This window comes from Impatiens glandulifera, chromosome 2 (assembly GCF_907164915.1).
Source record: "Impatiens glandulifera chromosome 2, dImpGla2.1, whole genome shotgun sequence".
Lineage (NCBI taxonomy): Eukaryota > Viridiplantae > Streptophyta > Magnoliopsida > Ericales > Balsaminaceae > Impatiens > Impatiens glandulifera.
The window spans coordinates 43841216-43862517 of record NC_061863.1 but is presented as its reverse complement, the minus strand read 5'-3'; the positions used below and the strand labels follow the sequence as shown (position 1 = coordinate 43862517).

Sequence of the window (21302 nt, the reverse complement as noted above, 5' to 3'; positions counted from 1 at the left end):
CAGATTATTATAATTTGAATAAAATTAATTATTTTTACATAGTTAATTTTAAAAGTTTTTAGGTACTATCAAAATCTTTTTAAAAAATTAATGTTTTACTTTAAAAGATGTCTGACACGCAAACTAAGGTAAAAATCATCGAATCTAGTCACCCCGGGTCTCCCTGTATTGCTATGTGTCCTCCGACATGTGTTAAGCTACGGACTAAGAATTTCTCGGGGGTTACAACAATAAAATTGATATACTTATTATTTTAGCTCAAAAGTTAAATACATTAACACATCATTCCTCAAATTCGCACTCACATATAGTAGTACTATTCTTTCTCCTTCAATACTACATTATTAACATGACTCCCACCACCATTCCCTTTAAATTCACATTTCTTCTTAAATTCGCAGTCACATATACTACTATGTTTTTCCTTCAATATTACATTATTAGCATTTAATATCAATTCAAATCACCATTCAAATTTGCATCCACATATATCGCAATCATTGTCATTTTAGTTTTTATAATATCCACTATAAAATATTTGTTGGGAATCGAATATTGCTCTCAAATATAATATGTGAACACTTTAGTTGTAATTATTGAATTTAATTTATATATAAATATAAATATATTTATTGTTGGTAAGTTTTTGATCAACAGATTAATTTGTATATTGATGAACATTTTATTTATACTTATTTATACTCATATTAAAATTTCAAAACAAAAATGCATATTACACCTTTATTATTAAAAATAAATGAATTAAAATATAATATTATGAAGTAAAAATAACGTGTTATCTAATTAATAAAATACAATTTAGGTTTATAAGATTTTATTACAAAAGTTTTAAATTATATAAATGCTATGCCGCATGTGTAACAAACTTGATGTTGAAGATTATATTGTGTTAGCTTTTTAAATTAAAAGACATTAAATTTTGATTTTGAGTTTCCTAATTAGGTGATAAAATTTTCTGATTCTTGGATTTTCTTTTTAAAATTTGGCTTAGGATATTCAATCATCAAATGAATTAATCTAAGAAAAGTTATATTGTGCTTCACTCCTTCATACAATTCTGCTTTACACTTAACGAAGTACAAAGCTTGTTAAAGAAGCCCAAGCTGGAGAACTGGACTTATTGTCAAAGACCTCACGAAAAAGAAAAAATTTGGGCTTATTTAGATTTCTAGTTGAATATAAAATTTAATTGAATATTCAAATAAGTCATCTGTATATACAATACATAATATTCGTTTGAAATATATATATATATATATATATATATATATATATATATATATATATATATATATATATATATATATATATATATATATATATATATATATATATATAATATGCTTAACACTGCGATATAGTGACTCTCAAAACCCCTTAATACTTAAAAATTACTTTATACATTATAACCTAAATTAACTTTTTTTTTTTATTTAAATATAAAATTATTATATGTTTTCAATATAATATGTTAAATAAAAAATAAAAGAATTTTTTTTTTTTGTCTAAAGCCCTCAAACTTTGAGGCTAACCCTGGTCTCACTACAAAGCATAACCCATCTTGTGAAAATAAATGAGTCAGGTTATTGATAGGTTATTGATTTGCAGGACCCATTCTCAAAATTTAGAATTATTAATTATATAAAATATAAGATTAAAAATAATATATATAAATATGACCAATTTACTATTTTAGGTTCAAACTTGAGTTGCTTTTACTAAACGAGACTCAAACTTTGAATTGAGTTATAGGAGACTGATCATTATAATTTTAGTCATTTAATTTTTTTAAAACGAATCAACTTTTTCTTTTTACTTTAACAAAGTTTTTTTATTTTCTTAATTAATTGCCACATCTTACAAATAAAATAGAAGATCTATTTTTACAAATTTTTAATACATTTTCACATATTATATATTTCTTGAGGCATTCAAACTGTATTGTATTTGACAATTTTGAATGCATATATCTCAAAATAAACTCAATTTAAAACACAAATACGTTCAAAATGGTATATCGTACGTAATGTTATGTCGTAGGAAGTTATTTAAAATATAAATACAGAACTTATCTATATTCAAAATTTATTAAATATTTCCTTATATTACATTTTTTAGTCACACAATCCAGTTTTAACAAATTAAAATGTGTGAATTTAAAAAATAATACAAAAAAATACTTAATTTTAAATAATACTACAAAAAAAATTAATGTATAATTAACTACAACAATCTAATGGTACATTTTTGTGTATAAAAAAACTAAAATCACATGCACACCTAATCTCTTGTAACAAAAAAAATTAAGTTTGTTGATATAAATAATTGGTAGAGAATTTGAGAGAAAGTTATGTGGCATTTGGAAAATTAATAAAAAAAATAAATAAAATTCTCTCTTCTCAATTTTTTTTTTTTTTTTTAAGAGTCAGTAATGTGAGTTAGTAACGTGGTGATACATTATTACTTTTCATATGTAATTCCCTCTTCTATCACTCCTCTATTTATATATTTATATTTTATGTTTGGTCAATAATCTTAAAATGAGATAATATATTTATATTTTATTTTTGGTCAATAATCTTAAAATAAGATAATATTTGTTTGATCATTTAAAAAAATCTTAAATAATTAAAATTTTAATAATTGAAATATATAAATATTTAAGATAAAATTATAATTAAACATGAAACAATCTTAACCACCAATTAAGTTAAGATAAAAACTAACCAATTAAAGTTAGTTATAAAAGTAACCATATAATTTTATAAATTGCAAACTAATTTAGATTTTGTTTGTGACTTTATAATTAAAAAAAGAGAAAAAAAAAATATATCCAAAAAAAATAAACTCAATGGTTGACAAACACGTGGCAACATCAAAACCATTCCTCATCCAATTGTACTCTTTTGGTGATTGGGTTTGCATCACAGCCAACGATTCCTTCTCTCTCTACAATAACTCCACCATGGAAACGATAGCCTTGATGAACACGAGCTTTCGAATCGGAATATCATCATCTCCTCCGTCAAGATCAATCTTCCCTACTTCTACTCGTCTACTTCCGACGCCGGTTAACCTATTTCTCCGTTCAAGAACCACAAACCATTACTCCTCATCGACAGTCCGTAGATCATCGGTTATATGCGGCGTTGTTCCGGAGATTAACGAAACTCAGTTCGAGGAGATAGTTCTTAAGTCTGAGGCACCTGTTCTTGTCGAATTCGTTGCTACTTGGTGCGGTCCTTGCCGATTAATCACTCCTGCAATGGAATCGATCGCGCAAGTATGAACCTATTATAACTTAATTGATTGTAAATGTTTCGTTAATCTAATTTGAGTTGCTCTATGTTGATTTAGGAATATAAGGAAAAGTTAAAGGTTGTGAAGATTGATCATGATTCGAACCCTAATTTGATAAAAGAGTATAAGGTGTATGGATTACCGGCATTAATTCTGTTCAAAAATGGGAAAGAAGTTCCTGAAAGCAAGAGAGAAGGGGCAATTACCAAAGCTAAACTTAAAGAGTATGTGGAATCTTTGCTCAATTCTTTGTCAATTTCATAGATAGATCGATGATGCATGGATTGGATTGGATGATGATTCTTGATGATTCTTGATGATCCTTTTTAACATTCTATCTTTACCGGATGTAAATTGTGCAGAGTTCTTTACACTCCATATGCTTGCTTCATTGTTGTATAATCAAACCACTTGCCTTAGTTTGACTCTCAATTTTGTTTTCAATGTATTCAAAATTGTGTATTTTTGTTTGTAACTCCATGTTCCACTCACTTGGAATACAACTAATTCTCGCGGGTTAGAATGCGTAAACACATCTAATTAGATATATCGTTTTACTGGCTCAAATCCAAAACTTCATATAAACGGGAGATATCCACCTATTTTTGTCTTAGGTTAGAAAATGAATTTTATCATGTTTTTGTTTCAGAGTAGAATTTGAATTTCAAGAGTAAATTACAGGAATGTCCTCATACTTTCAAGATAAAACGATGTTATAACATTTATATAATAATGCAAAAAAAATGAAAATGATATTATATTAGTTTTAAATTTTGTCTTATAATAAATAAGACATTTTAACAATCTAAAACTAATAAGATTATATATTTTGTGTGGAGGACCTAAATTATGTTTTATGAAGTAAATAAAATATTATTTCACATCCATAATATTTTACTTTAATTTATTTATTTTTCGTGATAATTATTCATTGGTCAAGAATTTACTTACAAACTAAACGTCACACTCACCTCTTTTGTCGACATGTAATACGTCCTTTCTATGGTTTGGAGTTTGATAGATATTTTTTTTTGTTTTTGAGATCCAAATGAATTTTAACCATAATAGTTGGCCTGTTTATTTTTTTAACTTAAAAGTTAATTTTTGAGTAAAATTGTTTATATTTATTGTTAATATCTATTGAGTGATTAGTTTCATAAACCAAATTACTTTTCTTTTTTTTTTATTATTATTATAAGTAAGGGTCGATTTAATAATGTTTTCTCATTTTTTATGAAATATTTTTTCTCATATCTTCATAAGTAATCTATATAGGGGAAACACTAAAAACAAATCACTGGGTATCTTCAAAACCTCAAAAGCTAGGGTTAACACCCAAAGATTCAATCTTTCTGGTTGAAGAAATCTCCAATACCTTTCCCCCAATTCCATCTTACTATTACAATTTAACATTCACAAAATAATATGAAGATATATATAAATAGATTTATAATAACATGGATATACATTCTCTAGCAGAAATTTTGAAAACATTTCAGCCGATACCATGCTAATTCAATTTGAAAAGGCAAAAACCACAACTTAAACTGAAAGTCTGACAAAGAAAATATTCAGAACAACATGGCGGCTAAGTAACAAAATAGAAAATTATAATTCAATTTGACAAATATACAATCTTTATCTATTTTAAAATGAGAAATGATAAACTCAACGAAATGTTAGCGAAAGTAAAACCACGAATCCTACGTGACCTTACCACGTGGCTGGAGAGAGACAAAAAAAATAAAATAAATTGAAACGTTTCATTTCCCCCAAAACCAAAATCAAAACCCTCTTTCTCTCTCTTTCTCTTTCGTTTCATTTCCCCTAAACCCACCTCTCTTCTTTCATTTTTATCGACTTTTCTTTCGATCGATCGAAATGGTAAGTCTTCTTCCGTTTATCTATCGTTCGTTATGTTCCGTTTATCTTCTGTTTCATACTTCTTCTCGTCTTCAGGCTGGTGCAGGTGCATGTTCATCATCCGGCAAAACAACACCAACTCCAAGGTAAAAACACCATATATTCATCTTTTTATAATCGAATTTGTTTAGCATTGATGATTTAGTGCATGGGATTAGGATTAAGATTATTAGGGTTTAGATGATTGGTTTAGGGTTTAGGATTTAACGATTAGGGTTTACTGCATTTTGGGTTTAGCTGCAGAAACAATTTCAATTAGGGTTGTAAAAAATAGCCAATTCTAGTCCCGAAACCACATTTTCTAGTCCCAAAACCAGCATTTCTAGTCCTGAAACCAGCATTTGATTTTTTAGTTCTGAAAACCAGTATTTATGGTCCCGAAACCAATATTTGTGGTCCGATACCAGCTTTTCTGGTCCCGAAACCAGCATTTCTGATCCCGAAACCAACTTTAATGGTCTCGAAACCAGCATTTCTGGTCCCGAAACCAACATTTCTGGTCTCGAAACCAGCATTTCTGGTCCCGAAACCAGCATTTCTGGTCCCGAAATCAGCTTTTCTGGTCCCGAAACCAACTTTTTTGTCTTGAAACCAGCATTTTTGGTCCCAATAGCAACTTTTTATCCCGAAACTAGCATTTCTAGTCCTGAAACCAGCTTTTCTGGTCCCGAAAACAACTTTTTTGATCTTGAAATCAGCATTTCTAGTCCCGAAACCATCTTTTCTGGTCCTGAAACCAGCATTTCTGGTCCTGAAACCAGCTTTTCTAGTTCCGAAACTAACATTTCTAGTCTTAAAACTAGTATTTCTAGTCACGAAACTAGAATTTCTGGTCTTGAAACCAATATTTCTAGTCCCGAAACCACATTTTTCTGGTCCCAAAACCAGCATTTCTGGTATCAAAACCATATTTTCTGGTTCCGAAACCAACATTTTTGATCCCGAAACCAGCATTTCTAGTCCCGAAATCAGCATTTTTGGGCCCGAAACCAGCATTTCTAGTCCTGAAATCAGCTTTTTTAGTCCCGAAACCAATATTTCTAATCCCGAAACCAGCTTTTCTAGTCCCGAAACTAGCTTTTCTAGTCCTAAAATCAGCTTTTCTGGTCTCGAAACCAGCTTTTCTGGTCCTGAAACTAGCATTTCTAGTCCCAAAACTAGCTTTTCTAGTCCCGAAATCAGTTTTTCAGGTCTCGAAACTAGCTTTTTTGGTCTTGAAACCAGCATTTTTGGTCTCGAAACTAGCATTTCAGGTCCCGAAACCATATTTTTTGTCCCGAAATCACCATTTCGGGGTCATTTCTGGTCCGGAAATCACCATTTTAAGGTGATTTCGAGCCCCAAAATGGTTATTTCGAACCCCAAAATGGTTATTTCAGACTCCGAAATTGTTTCTATACTATCTTTTATGGCTATTTTGTTTCTTTTTAAAACCAATAATCTTATTGCAATGTTAATTTGATTTGTAGGTCATGTATGAAAATCCAGATTTTCTTATTGATCAAGTTAATGAAGAAATGAGATTATTTGAGATCTCTCGAAATGTATAATATGTTGTATTTTAAAAGTGCTATAAAGGACAAATTGTAACATTGTAAATAAAGTTTTTAATTATGTAAATTTCTAATATAATAACATTGTCTTCAATTATTTTTGATTTTCTAATCTTCATTATAATGTTCCAGATTAAAAAATATTCAAAAAAAGTGTTTCTACATAGAATAAATCAAACAAATATATATTTTTTAAACAATTCTTAATAATCCTACATCAAACAAGTCTTTATAAAAATAAAACTGATGAATTTTCAATTAATGTGTATTGAAGCTAAATTAACGTGTTTTTCAGGGGAGTACGCGTTGACGCGCTTCTTCATATTACCCTTTCTTTTCACAAAGATCATTTTTTTTCTTTACTCTCCATTAATGGACTCCTTATGATCTCTATAACCAGAGATGACATTTTTGTCCATATGATTCATTATTCATTCATTTGTATTAGAGATTTTGTATAGAAAAAGAGCAATGAAAAGACAATCAATTTTACTGAAATTCTTTAAGCAAAAATTAAATATATATATATATATATGCTCGTTTTTTACAATAAACCAACAACACAACTCAAATGTAATTTATTCTCCAGACTTCTCTAATAGATCATTGTATTCTTCACTGTCTACGCCGACAGTTAACTGCAAAGAAATGAAACAGCCATAAAAGTTTTTATAGAAACCATTTCGGGGCCCGAAATCACCCCACAAAATTTGGGACCAGAAATCACCCCGAAATGCTGGTTTCTTGATTAAAAATAGTGGTTTCGGGACCAAAAATTTTGGTTTCGGGACTCTTTTATACAACCCTAATCCAAATCGATTCAGCAGCTAAACCAAAAATGCAGCTAAAATAGAATATTGATATCCAAATCTTTTATAATCCTAATATAAATCGATTCAGCAACTAAACCATAAACGTTAAACATAAATATTGATATGACAATCATTTCGAACGGAAGATAAACGAAAGAAATAAAAAAGACTTACCATTTCGATTGATCGGAAGAGAAGAAGTCGATGAAACGTTTTAGTAAGATCGTTAGTTGGGTTGGGTTTTGGGAAAATGAAACGAAAGATAAAGAGATTGTCGTGGGGGGTTTTGGTTTTGGGGAAAATGAAACGTTTCATAAACGGAAGAAGTCTTACCGAAAAAATGAAACAAAAGAGAGAGAAAGAAGAGAATTTTGATTTTGGGGGAAAATGAAAAGTTTCAATTTAATTATTTTATTTACTCTCTCCTACCTATGTGGCGGCGTGAAATATGAGTGGCGTGAGATTCGTGTCTTAGCTTTCGTGGGAATTTTATTGAGAATATCATTTCTCTTTTAAAATTTCTTCTATCTACCATTTCCAATAAAAATCTTCATAATCAAAGCCGCTTATTTTCAACCACTTATTAGACCCGTGTGAGTTATTTTAATAAGATTATTTCATGTAAACCTCTTTTATTCATTTTTTTCTAATGTATTAATATTTTTATTTATTTTTTCGAAGTACATGTAATCTCTTTAAACCCATTAATTAACTAATTAATTACATATTTTCTTTTATAAAAATTTCAAATATTTAATTTTATAAATATAAATTATATAATTAAAATTAATAATACTTAAATAACTACAATAAATTTAAATATTATATATTAAAATAAAATACATAAATATTAAAATAAAATATATTAAAATAACACACATATTTTATCTCTATTTAATTTTATAAATATAATATATATAATTAAAATTAAACACTAAATTAAATAATTCAAAAATATACATTACATAAACAATTAAAATAAAATTGAATTACACATATAAAATATACATTTTATTTTAATGTATAATATATTTTACTTTAGTTTATAATATTCATTTATATTATTTAATTTAGAGTACATCTAAACTTCTTAATTGATTAGTTAAAAATTTTAAATTTAATTTTAATTATATATATTATATTTGTAAAATTAAGTAAAGATAATAATAAATAATTTAAATAAATATATATTATATATACATTAAAATAAAATGTATGAAAATAAATTAAATTATATGAATAAAATTGAATTCTTATCCTATTCACCTAAAATTGGAATTCATGTTCTATACTAAAATTGAATATATTATATTTATAAAATTAAGTAAAAATAAAAATAAATAATTCAAATAAATATATATTACATATGTATAAAGATAAAATAAAATTGTATTAATATATTTGTGTGTAAAAAATGAAGGAGATAATATATATATATATATATATATATATATATATATATATATATATATGTGTGTGTTTTATTATTATAATAAAAAATTTATATTAATATATAAAAAATTTAGAAACAAATGAGAAATAATTAATAAAATAATTAGGATGAGATAAAATTGATTAGAAATAATGAATAAAATGATATATTCAATTATTTATTATTTAATTTATCATAAGTATTTTAATTTCTAAAACAAATAAACAGATACCAACAATCAAAAGCTAACTCAATAATTTAAATAATTTAGTAGATCACTTTATTACTTTACTTTGATTATGAATAATCACGATATCCCAAATAATAAATAAGTATTCAAATTTTATATATAATAAACGGTACTATACCAACAATCAAACACTTAACCCAATAATTTAAATAATTCTTTTTAGTAAATCACTTTATTACTTGATTCTGAATAAACACAATAGCCCATACACATATTGCTTACATATATATAGCCTAATAAATCTAACACAATTTCAAATTACATAAAAAATAAATATCTAAACAATAAAAAAAAAATCCATATACTAAACAATCTTCCAAAATTGAAAACATAGTTAAGAAGATCCCTAATATTCTTAAAAATATTTTAGAATGACTCTAAAAACAAACTCAGTAAGTTTAATAATAAAAGAGGATATTGAGCAAATCGATCTCTCTTAAAAACAAATCTAACGAAACCTTTTAAGTCATTTTTCTTAGGTGCACCATTGAAAAAGCTTTCTTTTCAACAAAACATAGTTATTGTGTATTTTTTTTATTTTTAATTTTGTGTTCCGTTCGGAGTATAACTAGTTCCCGCGAGTTAATCACATGACGCATCACGGGTTCAAACCCAAAAGATAATCTAACTATTTTTGTCTTAGGTTAGAACATGAATTTTATCATGTTTTTGTTTTGGGTAGAATTTGAATTTCAAGAGTAAATGAATGTCCTCGTCTTTCTAGATAATAATAATAATAATAATAATAATAATAATAATAATAATAATAATAATAATAATAATAATAATAATAAAGGTGTGACACCACAATCATGATTGGTTGTTAATTTGTAAGAGGATCGTTCTATAAAATTTAAAGTGGTTAATTAAAACGAAAAATATTATATTAGTTTTAAATTTTGTGTCATATAATAAATACAATATTTTAACCATCTAAATTAATAAGTTTATATTTTTCGTGTAGGACCTAAATTATGTTTTATGAAATAAATAAAATATTATTTCACCTCCATATTATTTTACTTTAATTAATGTATTTTTCGTGATAATTATTCATTAGTTATACACATCAACTCGTAGGGTCAAAAACTTACTTAAAAATAAACATCACACCACTAAAATTAAATATATTATATTTATAAAATTAAGTAAAACTAAAATAATTAATTCAAATAAATATACATTATATGTATAAAAATAAAATAAAATTGTATTAATATATTTGTGTGTAAAAAATATTTGTATGTAAAAAATGAAAGAGTTAATATATATATATATATATATATATATATATATATATATATATTAACTTCTTATTTTTTACCCACAAATATATTAATACAATGATTAGAATTAGATGAAATTGATTATGATTAGAATTGATTAGAAATAATGAATAAAATAATTAATAATAATTTTATATTATATAATTTTTATTAATATGGTCAATTATTTATTATTTAATTTATCATAAGTATTTTAATTTCTACAACAAATAAACAGATACCAACAATCAAAAGCTAACTCAAAGATCACTTTATTACTAAACGCTTAACCGAATAATTTAAATATTTTTTTAGTAGATCATTTTATTACTTGATTCTGAATAAACACAATAGCCCATACACATATTGCTTACATATATATAGCCCAATAAATCTAACACAATTTCAAATTACATTAAAAAAAATATCTAAACAATAAAACAAAAATCCATATACTAAACAATCTTCTAAAATTGAAAACTTAGTTAAGAAGATCCCTAATATTCCTGAAAATATTTTAGAATGACTCTAAAAACACACTCAGTAAGTTTAATAATAAAAGAGGATATTGAGCAAATCTAACGAAACCTTTTAAGTCATTTTTCTTAGGTGCAACCAACATTGAAATCGCTTTCTTTTCAACAAAAGAATCTCTATTGAAAACCAAAATAATGAGCAGTATTTACATACTCAAAATAATAAGGTCCCAAATAAGCTTGTAATTTTCTCATATAAGTTAATTAAATACATTTAAGACATTAACATAAACTGTAGATAAAACATAATTAAAGTTAGTGATTATGATATATTATTACTACCATCCATGTTCAGTTGGATTTCGAGAAATTTTCTGCGGAATAACATAATATCATACTTTACAAAAATAAAAAAAAATTAATAAAATTATATAAACAAATTTTTTAATATTATATATTATAATATATTAAATATTTTTATTAATATAAAAAAAATACACTTAAAATTCTTATAAAATATGAAAAATAAATAAATATATTAGTGATGTTATATATTTAATTGTGTTTATAATATTCAGAGCAGAATTGGACGAGATCGGGACGGGGACATAAATATCATCCCGCTCTATCCCTGGTCAACTACTTGTCAACTCAGAGAAAAACTGTCCCTAACGAGACAAATTGGGGTGAAAACCGTAGGGCGGTTTATAATTGCTATTAAAAACATGCAACGCTATCGAAGGTGATAGTGTTGCTTTCCAAGCCGGTTTAATCCATTGGGTCCATAAGGAATATAACGACGGAAACAAAGACTTTGAACTACATGGTAGTCCACGACACAACAAGGCAACAACGCTAACAACCAACTTACTAAAATCTCAGGTAATATATTTTGCTCTCTTTTGCATTTTAACAAGCACATGGAATGATAACTTATTATTGAGTCATCATGAATTGTGTTGCAAAGATTCTTCATGTCTTCTCAAGGATTTGAGACTAAGGTCTTGGAAGAATCATACAACATTGTCTCTAAGTCAACGACAAAACTACATGGACAAGATGATAACATGGGACTCATCGTTAGAGTAAGGAAATAATTTGAAATGTAAGAACCATCAAGATACGAGAAGGGAAATGAGATAAGGAGCCTAAGAAACAATGAGTTCGAAGAAATTATGCACAATGAAGATCGGAGAGAAGATCCTGTCAAGGAAAGATCTTGTGGTGTAATAGATTGAAACTAAGTATGAAGGAATCTCGATAATTCAGAGACCAAGAAGGTTGAGCAAGATCGCATCAATACTCAATAGCAATACCTTCCCAATTTTGAATGAGTCCTTTACGAGAATGCAATGGTGACAACATAGTGGAGCGTTAACACTCACACCATCATCTACATATTGTGTGGATCGGGGCATATCCAAGTTGTGGGTCATTCCAATAGTGTTGTCTTCCATGAAGAAGTTCAACAAGGTTAGTTGTTGATCGTCCCATAGAACTTTGCAATGAGGTGAAGTAAGTGGGAAGCCAATGGCTGGAGTGGTTATCAAGCCCATTGTCACGACGAACGTTTGTGATCCGTGCAATGCCTAAAGTAGTGATTAGTGCTTTTCGAATGTAAAAAAATGAGGCATGAAGACTAAAGTATAACTGTTAAGTCAAGATTTCCCCGCAGTCAAAGAGTTATGTAAGTGAGAAGTTTTAATATTTTAAAAGTAGAAAAATAAATAGATTCAGGATAAAGGCAATAACAATTCTTTTATATAGTAAGCAAATAATAGAATAATGTTTTGTTTTGTAGTAACCCTAATATTTTTTTTTATAGAATCAAATTATATATACGAGAAGAATACTAAATTTATCATTTTGGTTGTGACAATTTTTAAATTTATTCATTACCTAAAAATATATTGTCTCTCTTCATGATCATGTATAATTATGTTCGTATTTATCTAAATGAAAAAAAAAAGTTAACAATAATTAAATTTTCACAGGTCAACCTTCACATACTAATTTCTTTAAGTTTAAGTGTCACACTTTTATTATTTTTTATTTATCTATCATAAATTGGATAAGAAAATATATTATCCATATCAAAATTTGAACCCAAATTTTCAAAAATCAAGTCTGTTGTATTCAAACTCGGTTTGAGAGAAACATTCTATAAGCACTAAAATTCTACCACTCTAATTTATAATTTTTAAATAATTAAATTTTAATAAATGTTTTAATCATAAATTTAAAATAATAAAAATAATAATTATTTGGAATAATTATTATGTTAATTAATCTCAAATTAAAATCTTGTATAAAAATAACTCTATATTCATTGAATTCCAAAATAATTGAAATTTGGGATAAAATATATAATAATGAAATAATAATAATGATAAATATTATTAATATATATATATATATATATATTTAAATGTAATTCATCATATTAATTATTGTTATGACTAAATTTAAAATATCAAAAAATATTTTATAAATCTTTTAAAATAATATTTTATTAAAATATTTTTAAACATGTAAATTGATGTTCAAATTTGCAGGTTACACATATTATTTAAGAATTTAAATTACTTATCATTTCTAAATTTGGTTTTCCATTTAACCACTGAAATGTAAACGTTCATTTTTTACCTCAATTATATAGTTATATATATTAATAAATTTCGAACATATTGTTATATAAATTTTATATATGGACTTATTGCAAGGATAATTAAATAAATAATTATTTTTTAAAATGATTAGATTCTGAAAATAATTAATTTTGGACTTCAAATAAATAATAAGATATATAATTAGTTAAATTTTAATAATATAACTCATTATTGATATAATATTAGAGTTGTTGCCTTAATTATTGGAGTCCAAAAATTTTAATTTCAGATAAATAAACCAAAATATATAAGATATATAATAAGTTATATAAATATATATATTTTTTAAATCACCTAAAAAATATGGTTGGAGTCTTCAGGTGGAATATAACTCATATCATCATATATATATATATATATATATATATATATATATATATATATATATATATATATATATATATATATGTGTGTTTTATTTTTCTCTCGGATATAACTTTAAATTTAACTCTAGAAAGTGTATATGTATTTTGTGTATAGAATTTAAATTCCCCCCAGCAATTTCAATTAAAAGAGAACCAAAAATCATCAACAATGTCGATAGCAAATGTGGTCACCTATAGTTAAATTCTGAATTTCGAGGGATGTACTTTGAATTTTTAGTTCAAAATTTTAAGGTAGTTTATAAATACTATTATCTAGTTACCATAGAAAGAAAAAAGCAACCTAGACCCACTAAAACTTCTGAAAATGATATTACAAGCAAAAACACTAAATTGGTCGTTTTGGTATTCAAAAATAAGTTTATTCTTGTGAAAATCGATGTGCTAGCTCCTAATGATTCAATAAATCAATCTTTTTCTATATTTGAATTATCTGTTTGTGTGATTGTAAAATTAATTGCATATTAGTCAAATTAAAGAAGTTTAAAAACTTTATACTCTTACCACAATAAAAAAAATTCAACTTAGAATAAAAATAATTTGACTAAAGAGTTAAAATTATGTTCTTGGGTCCTTATACGAGAAAAATGGCTCAAGAACATATATATTGTTGTATATTAAATAATTAAGAGATTACATCTTTTAAAAACATCGTTTAGATCAAAATAAAAAAATTAAAAAAAATATTCAAGTGATTTCCAGCAATTTTTTTTTTTAATTTTAGTTATTGATTGATGTTATGATTATAATTTTGACTATGCATTGTTGTTACTTTAATATAAACTAACATTTTAAGTAAAAAAATCAATTTGGATCGATTTTGGGCATGGTGTATTTTTGGTATAGTGTGTTTTAGGTTTAGGTTGTCGGACCGATTGTGACTTGGAGCCTCTAGCATGATTTATGATCGAGAAAATGATTGAGGATCACCCAAGGGCCAGATAAACTAACCATCGATCGAGAATTTTAGTCGTGGTCTAGTTTTCAACCGAGAATCAGCCATAGCCTATTTTTTGACCGAGTTTTGCAATTAGGCAGTCATCCAACCAAGAAAACTGAGTCGCAACCGAGAAAAATCAGTCGTAGCCTGGCTAGCGACCAAGAAATTGAGTTAGCGACCAAGAAAAATCATTTAGCCTCACCTCCGACCATGTTTTCCATGCTAGGACCGAGAAACTTAGCCTTCGACCGAGATTTTTAGCCACGCCTAGCATCCGACTACATTTCCTAGCATTCGGTCGTCTTTCAAGCCATGGCCTCATTTTCGACCAAGAAAACCAACCATGGACTAATTTTTGAGTAATGATTTCATACACATGGTCAAAAACAGGCCATGACCGGGAATCGCTTAGTCGTTTTCTAGCTTGCCTGAACCTGGTCCAGCCCGGTCTGGTTTAGCCATTAGGCCTTGTTTGTTTACATGATTTGTGTAAATTTGTTTGGTGTGTTTCCTTGTTTAAATTATTTTCTAAAAATACAAAAAAAAATATAAACTTAAAAAAATTATTTTTAATAAAAATATATAAATAATTTCCGATAAAAGCCCGTTTTGGCTGAAAACTTAACATTTTTTTAAACTTTTAGAGAGTCATATATTATGAAATCGATATATTTATAATCACAGAAATATTTCCACTTACATACCGATTTGTATATTTTCTGGACACTTTAATTTTTTTAAACTTTTCAAACATGACTAAAAATGTTTTTAAGATGTTATTTTTTTAGAATGTATTCTCATGTATATTAGTCTATCTAACTTTTTTTTTAAGATTGTATATATTTGTACATGTGTATTTATTCTTGCATTATTTTTTTTTTATGTTTTTCATATTTATTTATATATATATATTCGTTAGTCACAAACCATCATGCAAACGTGAATAATCATCATTAGCATTAAGATTAGAATGATAGGACAATTTTTAAAAAAAAATTACATATGCATAAATAGTAAGGTGTAAAAGTAATATTTTCTAAAAACGTCAAAAATATAATAGTAGAGACCATATAATTAAATGAGGTACGAGTATAACGCCGATGCTATTTTCCACACGTAATCAAGCACCTAGCCCATAAAATAAAATCTCTGATTTTTTTTTATGTTCATACACTAAAAAAATGTATTTTCTTAATTTTGCGAGAAAAAATAACGCCAACTTTTTGTCGTGAGATTTATTATTTAAATAAAAAAATCTAAAAGAGACATATGCCAACCTACCATCTTAATCTCAATCTCAGTTGGGATTTGACTGAAAATTAAGTTAGGTTGTTGACTATAAAATCTAATTTATTTATTTTACAAAAAAATCGATTACTTAAAAATATAATTTATTTAAGGGACGCTTCGAGATCTCAGAAAACGCTTACTATCAGAGTATGGTTGTAACTATTTTATATTAATGACATTTGAAAATATGTGTTTTTCTTATATATTTTTCTCAAGCCGTGTTCTTTTTGGGATTTTTAAAAAACTCATCCAAAATCAATTTTCCAATCAATCACTTCTCAACAATCACATCATTCATTTCATTAACCAAAATACTAAAATACCATCTATTTTAAATTATTATTTTTTTATTTTATTCATATATATATCAATACCCTTTAATTTTTTTACCAAAAATAATTATCACCTTCTTAAAATCATCACCAATCATTACTTTTTTATCTCTCTAGGTTTTTTCAAAAACCCAATCCGAACAAGGCCTAAGTTCATATTAAGGCTTTGTTCTTATTCAGATTTTTCAAATAACCCAACAAAATCAATTATCAATTTATCACATCACTCCCTCTTTCATCCATCAAATCAATTAATTCATTAACCAAAATACTAAAATACCTTCTATTTTAAATTATTATTATTTATTTTATTTATGTATATTATTAATACCTTTAAGTCTTTTTACAAAAAAAAAAAATATCATCATTTTCTTAAAATCATCACACATAATCATTATTTTTTCTCCTTAAATTATTTAAATAACATGAAACGAACCAGGCTAAATTTTATCTTGATACTACATAAAACATGTTTTTTAAGAAAAAAAATTATATATATATATATATTTAAATAAATGAGATTAATTATATACTAATAAATTGACTTTTATTATTTTATTATTATTATTATTAAATTTTCTAATTTCTTAAATAAATGGTTCTTTAAGATAGTCATAGGAATACTTCTCTCTTCTGTCATTTGCAGACAGCAGTATTTCCGTCCTAACCTAACGACACCTCCAGAGCTACGATGGCTCGGCAAGCCTCCAAACTCATAGCCAATCTGTCGTCGACCCTTTGCCCTAAAAGATCTCAGCCTTTTTCTCATTCATTGTTGCAATCACGCAACTTCGCCGCGCCGCCGCCTCCTCCGCCTGCCGTTTTTGTTGACAAAAATACCCGTGTCATTTGTCAAGGCATCACCGGAAAGAATGGCACCTTCCACACCGAGCAAGCAATCGAGTACGGCACTAAAATGGTATGCAAGATTTACTCGAAATCCTGAATCTTATTGAGTCATTTTAGCCGAGGATTTCCTATACAGACTGATCTTTCTTCTTATTGATCTTCGATCTGATTCTGGGTATGTATTGAAGCCATTTCATTAGCTCAGTTTCACGTGAGACAATGATCTGATCATGGCGTGGATCTTAAGCTAGATGATAATATGGGTATTTCACTAGTTGTTTCATCCTAAAGGCCTTGTTCCTTTCTTGGTGATGTTGACCTTTGTTTAATCTAATTTCTGAAAATTTTGAACTCATTCTTTTAACAGCAGGTGCTTTTTTCATTTGATATTGCATTTGTTATGGATGTGTTTCCATTTGATTAGTGTGAACTGCTCTTTTTACTAATCATTCTTATTAATTAAATGTATACATGATTTGATTGATTTCTCTTTTAATATCTAGGTTGGTGGTGTTACCCCGAAAAAGGGTGGAACAGAACATCTTGGCCTCCCTGTTTTCAACACTGTAGCTGATGCAAAAGCTGAGACCAGAGCTAATGCTACTGTGATTTATGTTCCTCCTCCTTTTGCTGCAGCAGCCATTTTGGAGGCATTGGAGGCTGAGTTAGATTTGATTGTGTGTATCACTGAAGGAATTCCTCAACATGACATGGTAAACTGATGACATCTCATAAAGGGATTGTTAATTTATCTTGCTAGTTTTACTTTTGTAAACAAGATAAAAGGAAATTTGAATGGAAAGGTTTCCTTACCTCTTTTTTTTTATTTCTTTTCATTACTGGTCATTTTTCTCTACTTTTACCTATGATTGAGTTTATTTTTTCTTCTGATGTTGGGTGCATTATCATATTCATAGGTGAGGGTCAAGGCTGCTCTTAACCAACAGTCAAAAACACGGCTTATTGGTCCAAACTGCCCTGGTATTATCAAGCCTGGAGAATGCAAAATTGGGATTATGCCTGGTTATATTCATAAACCAGGGCGTATAGGAATTGTTTCTCGATCTGGCACTTTGACCTATGAAGCTGTAAGACACACCTTTGTTGTATTTGTAATTATGCAAGGCTTTTCTGTTTGTTATTTGTCTATTACTTCATGAGGAAGACAAAGGAAGTCAAGAATATCCTTTGCACTTCAATACCTCTGTCTTGGGCCTTGTTTGGATCCGGTTATTTAAATAACCTTGTTCATTTGAGGCTTATGGAAAAGTGAGTTATTTGGGTAAAAATAATTAATCGGTCTTAATATATATTAAACAACTATTTAAAAAAATTAATAGAGAGTATTTTAGTTAATAATTTGAATTATGTGATTGATGAGAGGATGGATGAACAAATGGTGGGTTATTTGAAGATTATTTAAATAAGTCCATCTGATCTAGGGCCTTATATTATGATGTTGTTTCATGAACTTGTTATATTATGTCTATATTGTCTTCTTATCACCCTCCACGATTGTTTTCAAATCTTTTGACTTCCTTACTTGTATGCTGTGTAGGTTTTCCAAACAACTCAAGTTGGTTTGGGACAATCCACATGTGTTGGCATTGGTGGGGATCCTTTTAACGGAACAAATTTTGTTGATTGCGTTGAGAAGTTCCTTGTTGACCCTCAGACAGAAGGTAAGTTTATCTTGAGCCATTCACATACCTAGTCATGATATGTTTCCATGTACGGTTAGTTGAGACCGTTTGTACTATTAGCAGTCGCCTTTGTGGCAACTCTATTAACAAACTTGGATTCAAATTCTTGATCCTGCTAATTCATAGCCCACTTATTAATGGTTCATGCCATTATATCCTTTTGTAACTATGTCTGGCATGATCAACTATGTTCAACCGTGATTCTTTATGCATTTCTTCTCACAGGAATGTTTAGAAATCTTTTAAGGTGACTAAATCATCTCAAACTATTTCTCACTGTTTTATTGCTAAAATCTAATCTCATTTACTGTCCCTAAATGAAGGATTACTAATACACTGGAAGATAATGAAAGCTAGGAGCTCCTTATTGATTGTACCTGTGACATTTTTGCAGGAATTGTTCTTATTGGTGAAATAGGCGGTACAGCTGAGGAGGATGCTGCTGCCCTTATAAAGGTTGGTAACACAAAGAGAGTTTAAATTTTAATAAAATTTATATCATGTCAAAGGCAGTTGTTTGTAAGATGCATACCTTTATTGACTCGAATTGCTCCCGCCCTGAACCTACTTTGAGCTCAAAATGTTTGCAAAATTTGAAATCTGATGTGAGAATTCTGATCATTGCTGAATTGATTTTCGCAAAACAAATGAAACAGGAAAGTGGAACTCAAAAGCCTGTTGTTGGTTTTATCGCTGGGCTAACTGCCCCACCTGGAAGAAGGATGGGTCATGCTGGAGGTACTATTTAATTGAATCTGTTATGGCTGTAAATAAATAGTAGGGTTCTTATATATTAGACAATTTGGGGTTAAACTACATTCCTTTCTTTTGCAGCCATTGTATCAGGAGGGAAGGGAACTGCTCAAGGAAAAATAAAGATCCTTAGGGAAGCGGGTGTGACGGTTGTAGAATCTCCAGCGAAAATTGGAACTGCAATGCTGGAGGTGTTCAAACAAAGGGGTCTTGTTTGAGTAAAATCTTCACCATTCAATTCTTTTCATTTTCCTTAAAATGCAGTAAATGAAGAAGAAGGCAATGGCTCAAACTCAAATAATCCATTTTTTTGCCATCTTATTTACACATACTTTTGATCTTCCATTTCTTATTTTTGAGTAAAAAAAATTACACAAATCTTTTACTTAAATCCCATTTACATCATTCTACCAAATAAATTTAATTGCATGTTTTAAAAACCCAATAAACTTGGTGAATTGTAGATGTTGATTTCTTTACATATTTATCATGCATGTATGATTGAAATGCCATTGAAAGTAGATGGTAAATACTAAATACACCAGGTATGTAAGTGAATAACTAAATTGTTGAACTTAGTTTGAGAAAATTGAATCAGTGTGTTTTATTTGTTAAATAATTAGTTATATATAAAAGGTTATTTTGAAAAATTTATTTAACTGTATATATTTATTTATTGTAGCTGAACAGTTAGTTACAAATTAAATTATTAAAAAAAAAATGTTAAGGTATAACTATAAGTTACTAAATTATATATATTTTTTAAATTTTAGTTATAATTAGTTTGATTGTCACTAAACAAGTAACCATATAAATCGTTAAAATTATTAACATTCCGTTCACCTTATTTTTATATAATATATAATGTAATATATTAAAAATTTATATTATTATAAAAAAATAAAATAATTTTTTTTTTTATAAAATATAAAAAATATATTAATAATATTATATATTTAATTACATTTATTAGTTTTTGAAAGGTGACACAAATAACTATCTTAATTCGGAAAGAATGTCAATTTTATTATCTAATTAGAACAGAATGAACTAATTTTTGTTTGTTCATGTCATTGTAATTGAGTTTAATGTCCATTTATGTCATTACTGGACAAAAACATCCAAACCCGTTAAGTTTTCCGTTAAATAATAACACATGTATTGTAATTGATATGACATTTTTCTAAAATTAATATATATTGTATATTTATCTTTATTCACTATTTTTAAATAATAAAACTTAATATACATTTTTAAAGACATTAATCAAACAAATGTTATACATTTTGAGAAACATTAATAATAATTCGTTTGTTTTAATTAATATATTTTCAATATTTATTTTATTAAC

At 27.2% G+C, this 21302-nt stretch overlaps 2 protein-coding genes across 2 annotated transcripts; both read left to right on the top strand.

Annotated features, from left to right (window-relative positions):
* The first annotated feature begins 2931 nt into the window (after nucleotides 1–2931).
* LOC124926707 (thioredoxin X, chloroplastic-like) lies at nucleotides 2932–3785 on the top strand. The gene is made up of 2 exons (XM_047466986.1): nucleotides 2932–3304; nucleotides 3379–3785. The coding sequence occupies exons 1-2, from the start codon at nucleotides 2987–2989 to the stop codon at nucleotides 3583–3585; spliced, it is 525 nt and encodes a 174-aa protein (XP_047322942.1). The 5' UTR covers nucleotides 2932–2986; the 3' UTR covers nucleotides 3586–3785.
* Nucleotides 3786–17262: 13477 nt separating this feature from the next.
* Nucleotides 17263–20463, top strand: LOC124925640 (succinate--CoA ligase [ADP-forming] subunit alpha-1, mitochondrial). The gene is made up of 7 exons (XM_047465703.1): nucleotides 17263–17565; nucleotides 17999–18208; nucleotides 18413–18583; nucleotides 19054–19177; nucleotides 19593–19654; nucleotides 19855–19936; nucleotides 20033–20463. Exons 1-7 carry the CDS (start codon nucleotides 17338–17340, stop codon nucleotides 20167–20169), a joined length of 1014 nt encoding a protein of 337 aa, XP_047321659.1. The 5' UTR covers nucleotides 17263–17337; the 3' UTR covers nucleotides 20170–20463.
* Nucleotides 20464–21302: the final 839 nt, after the last annotated feature.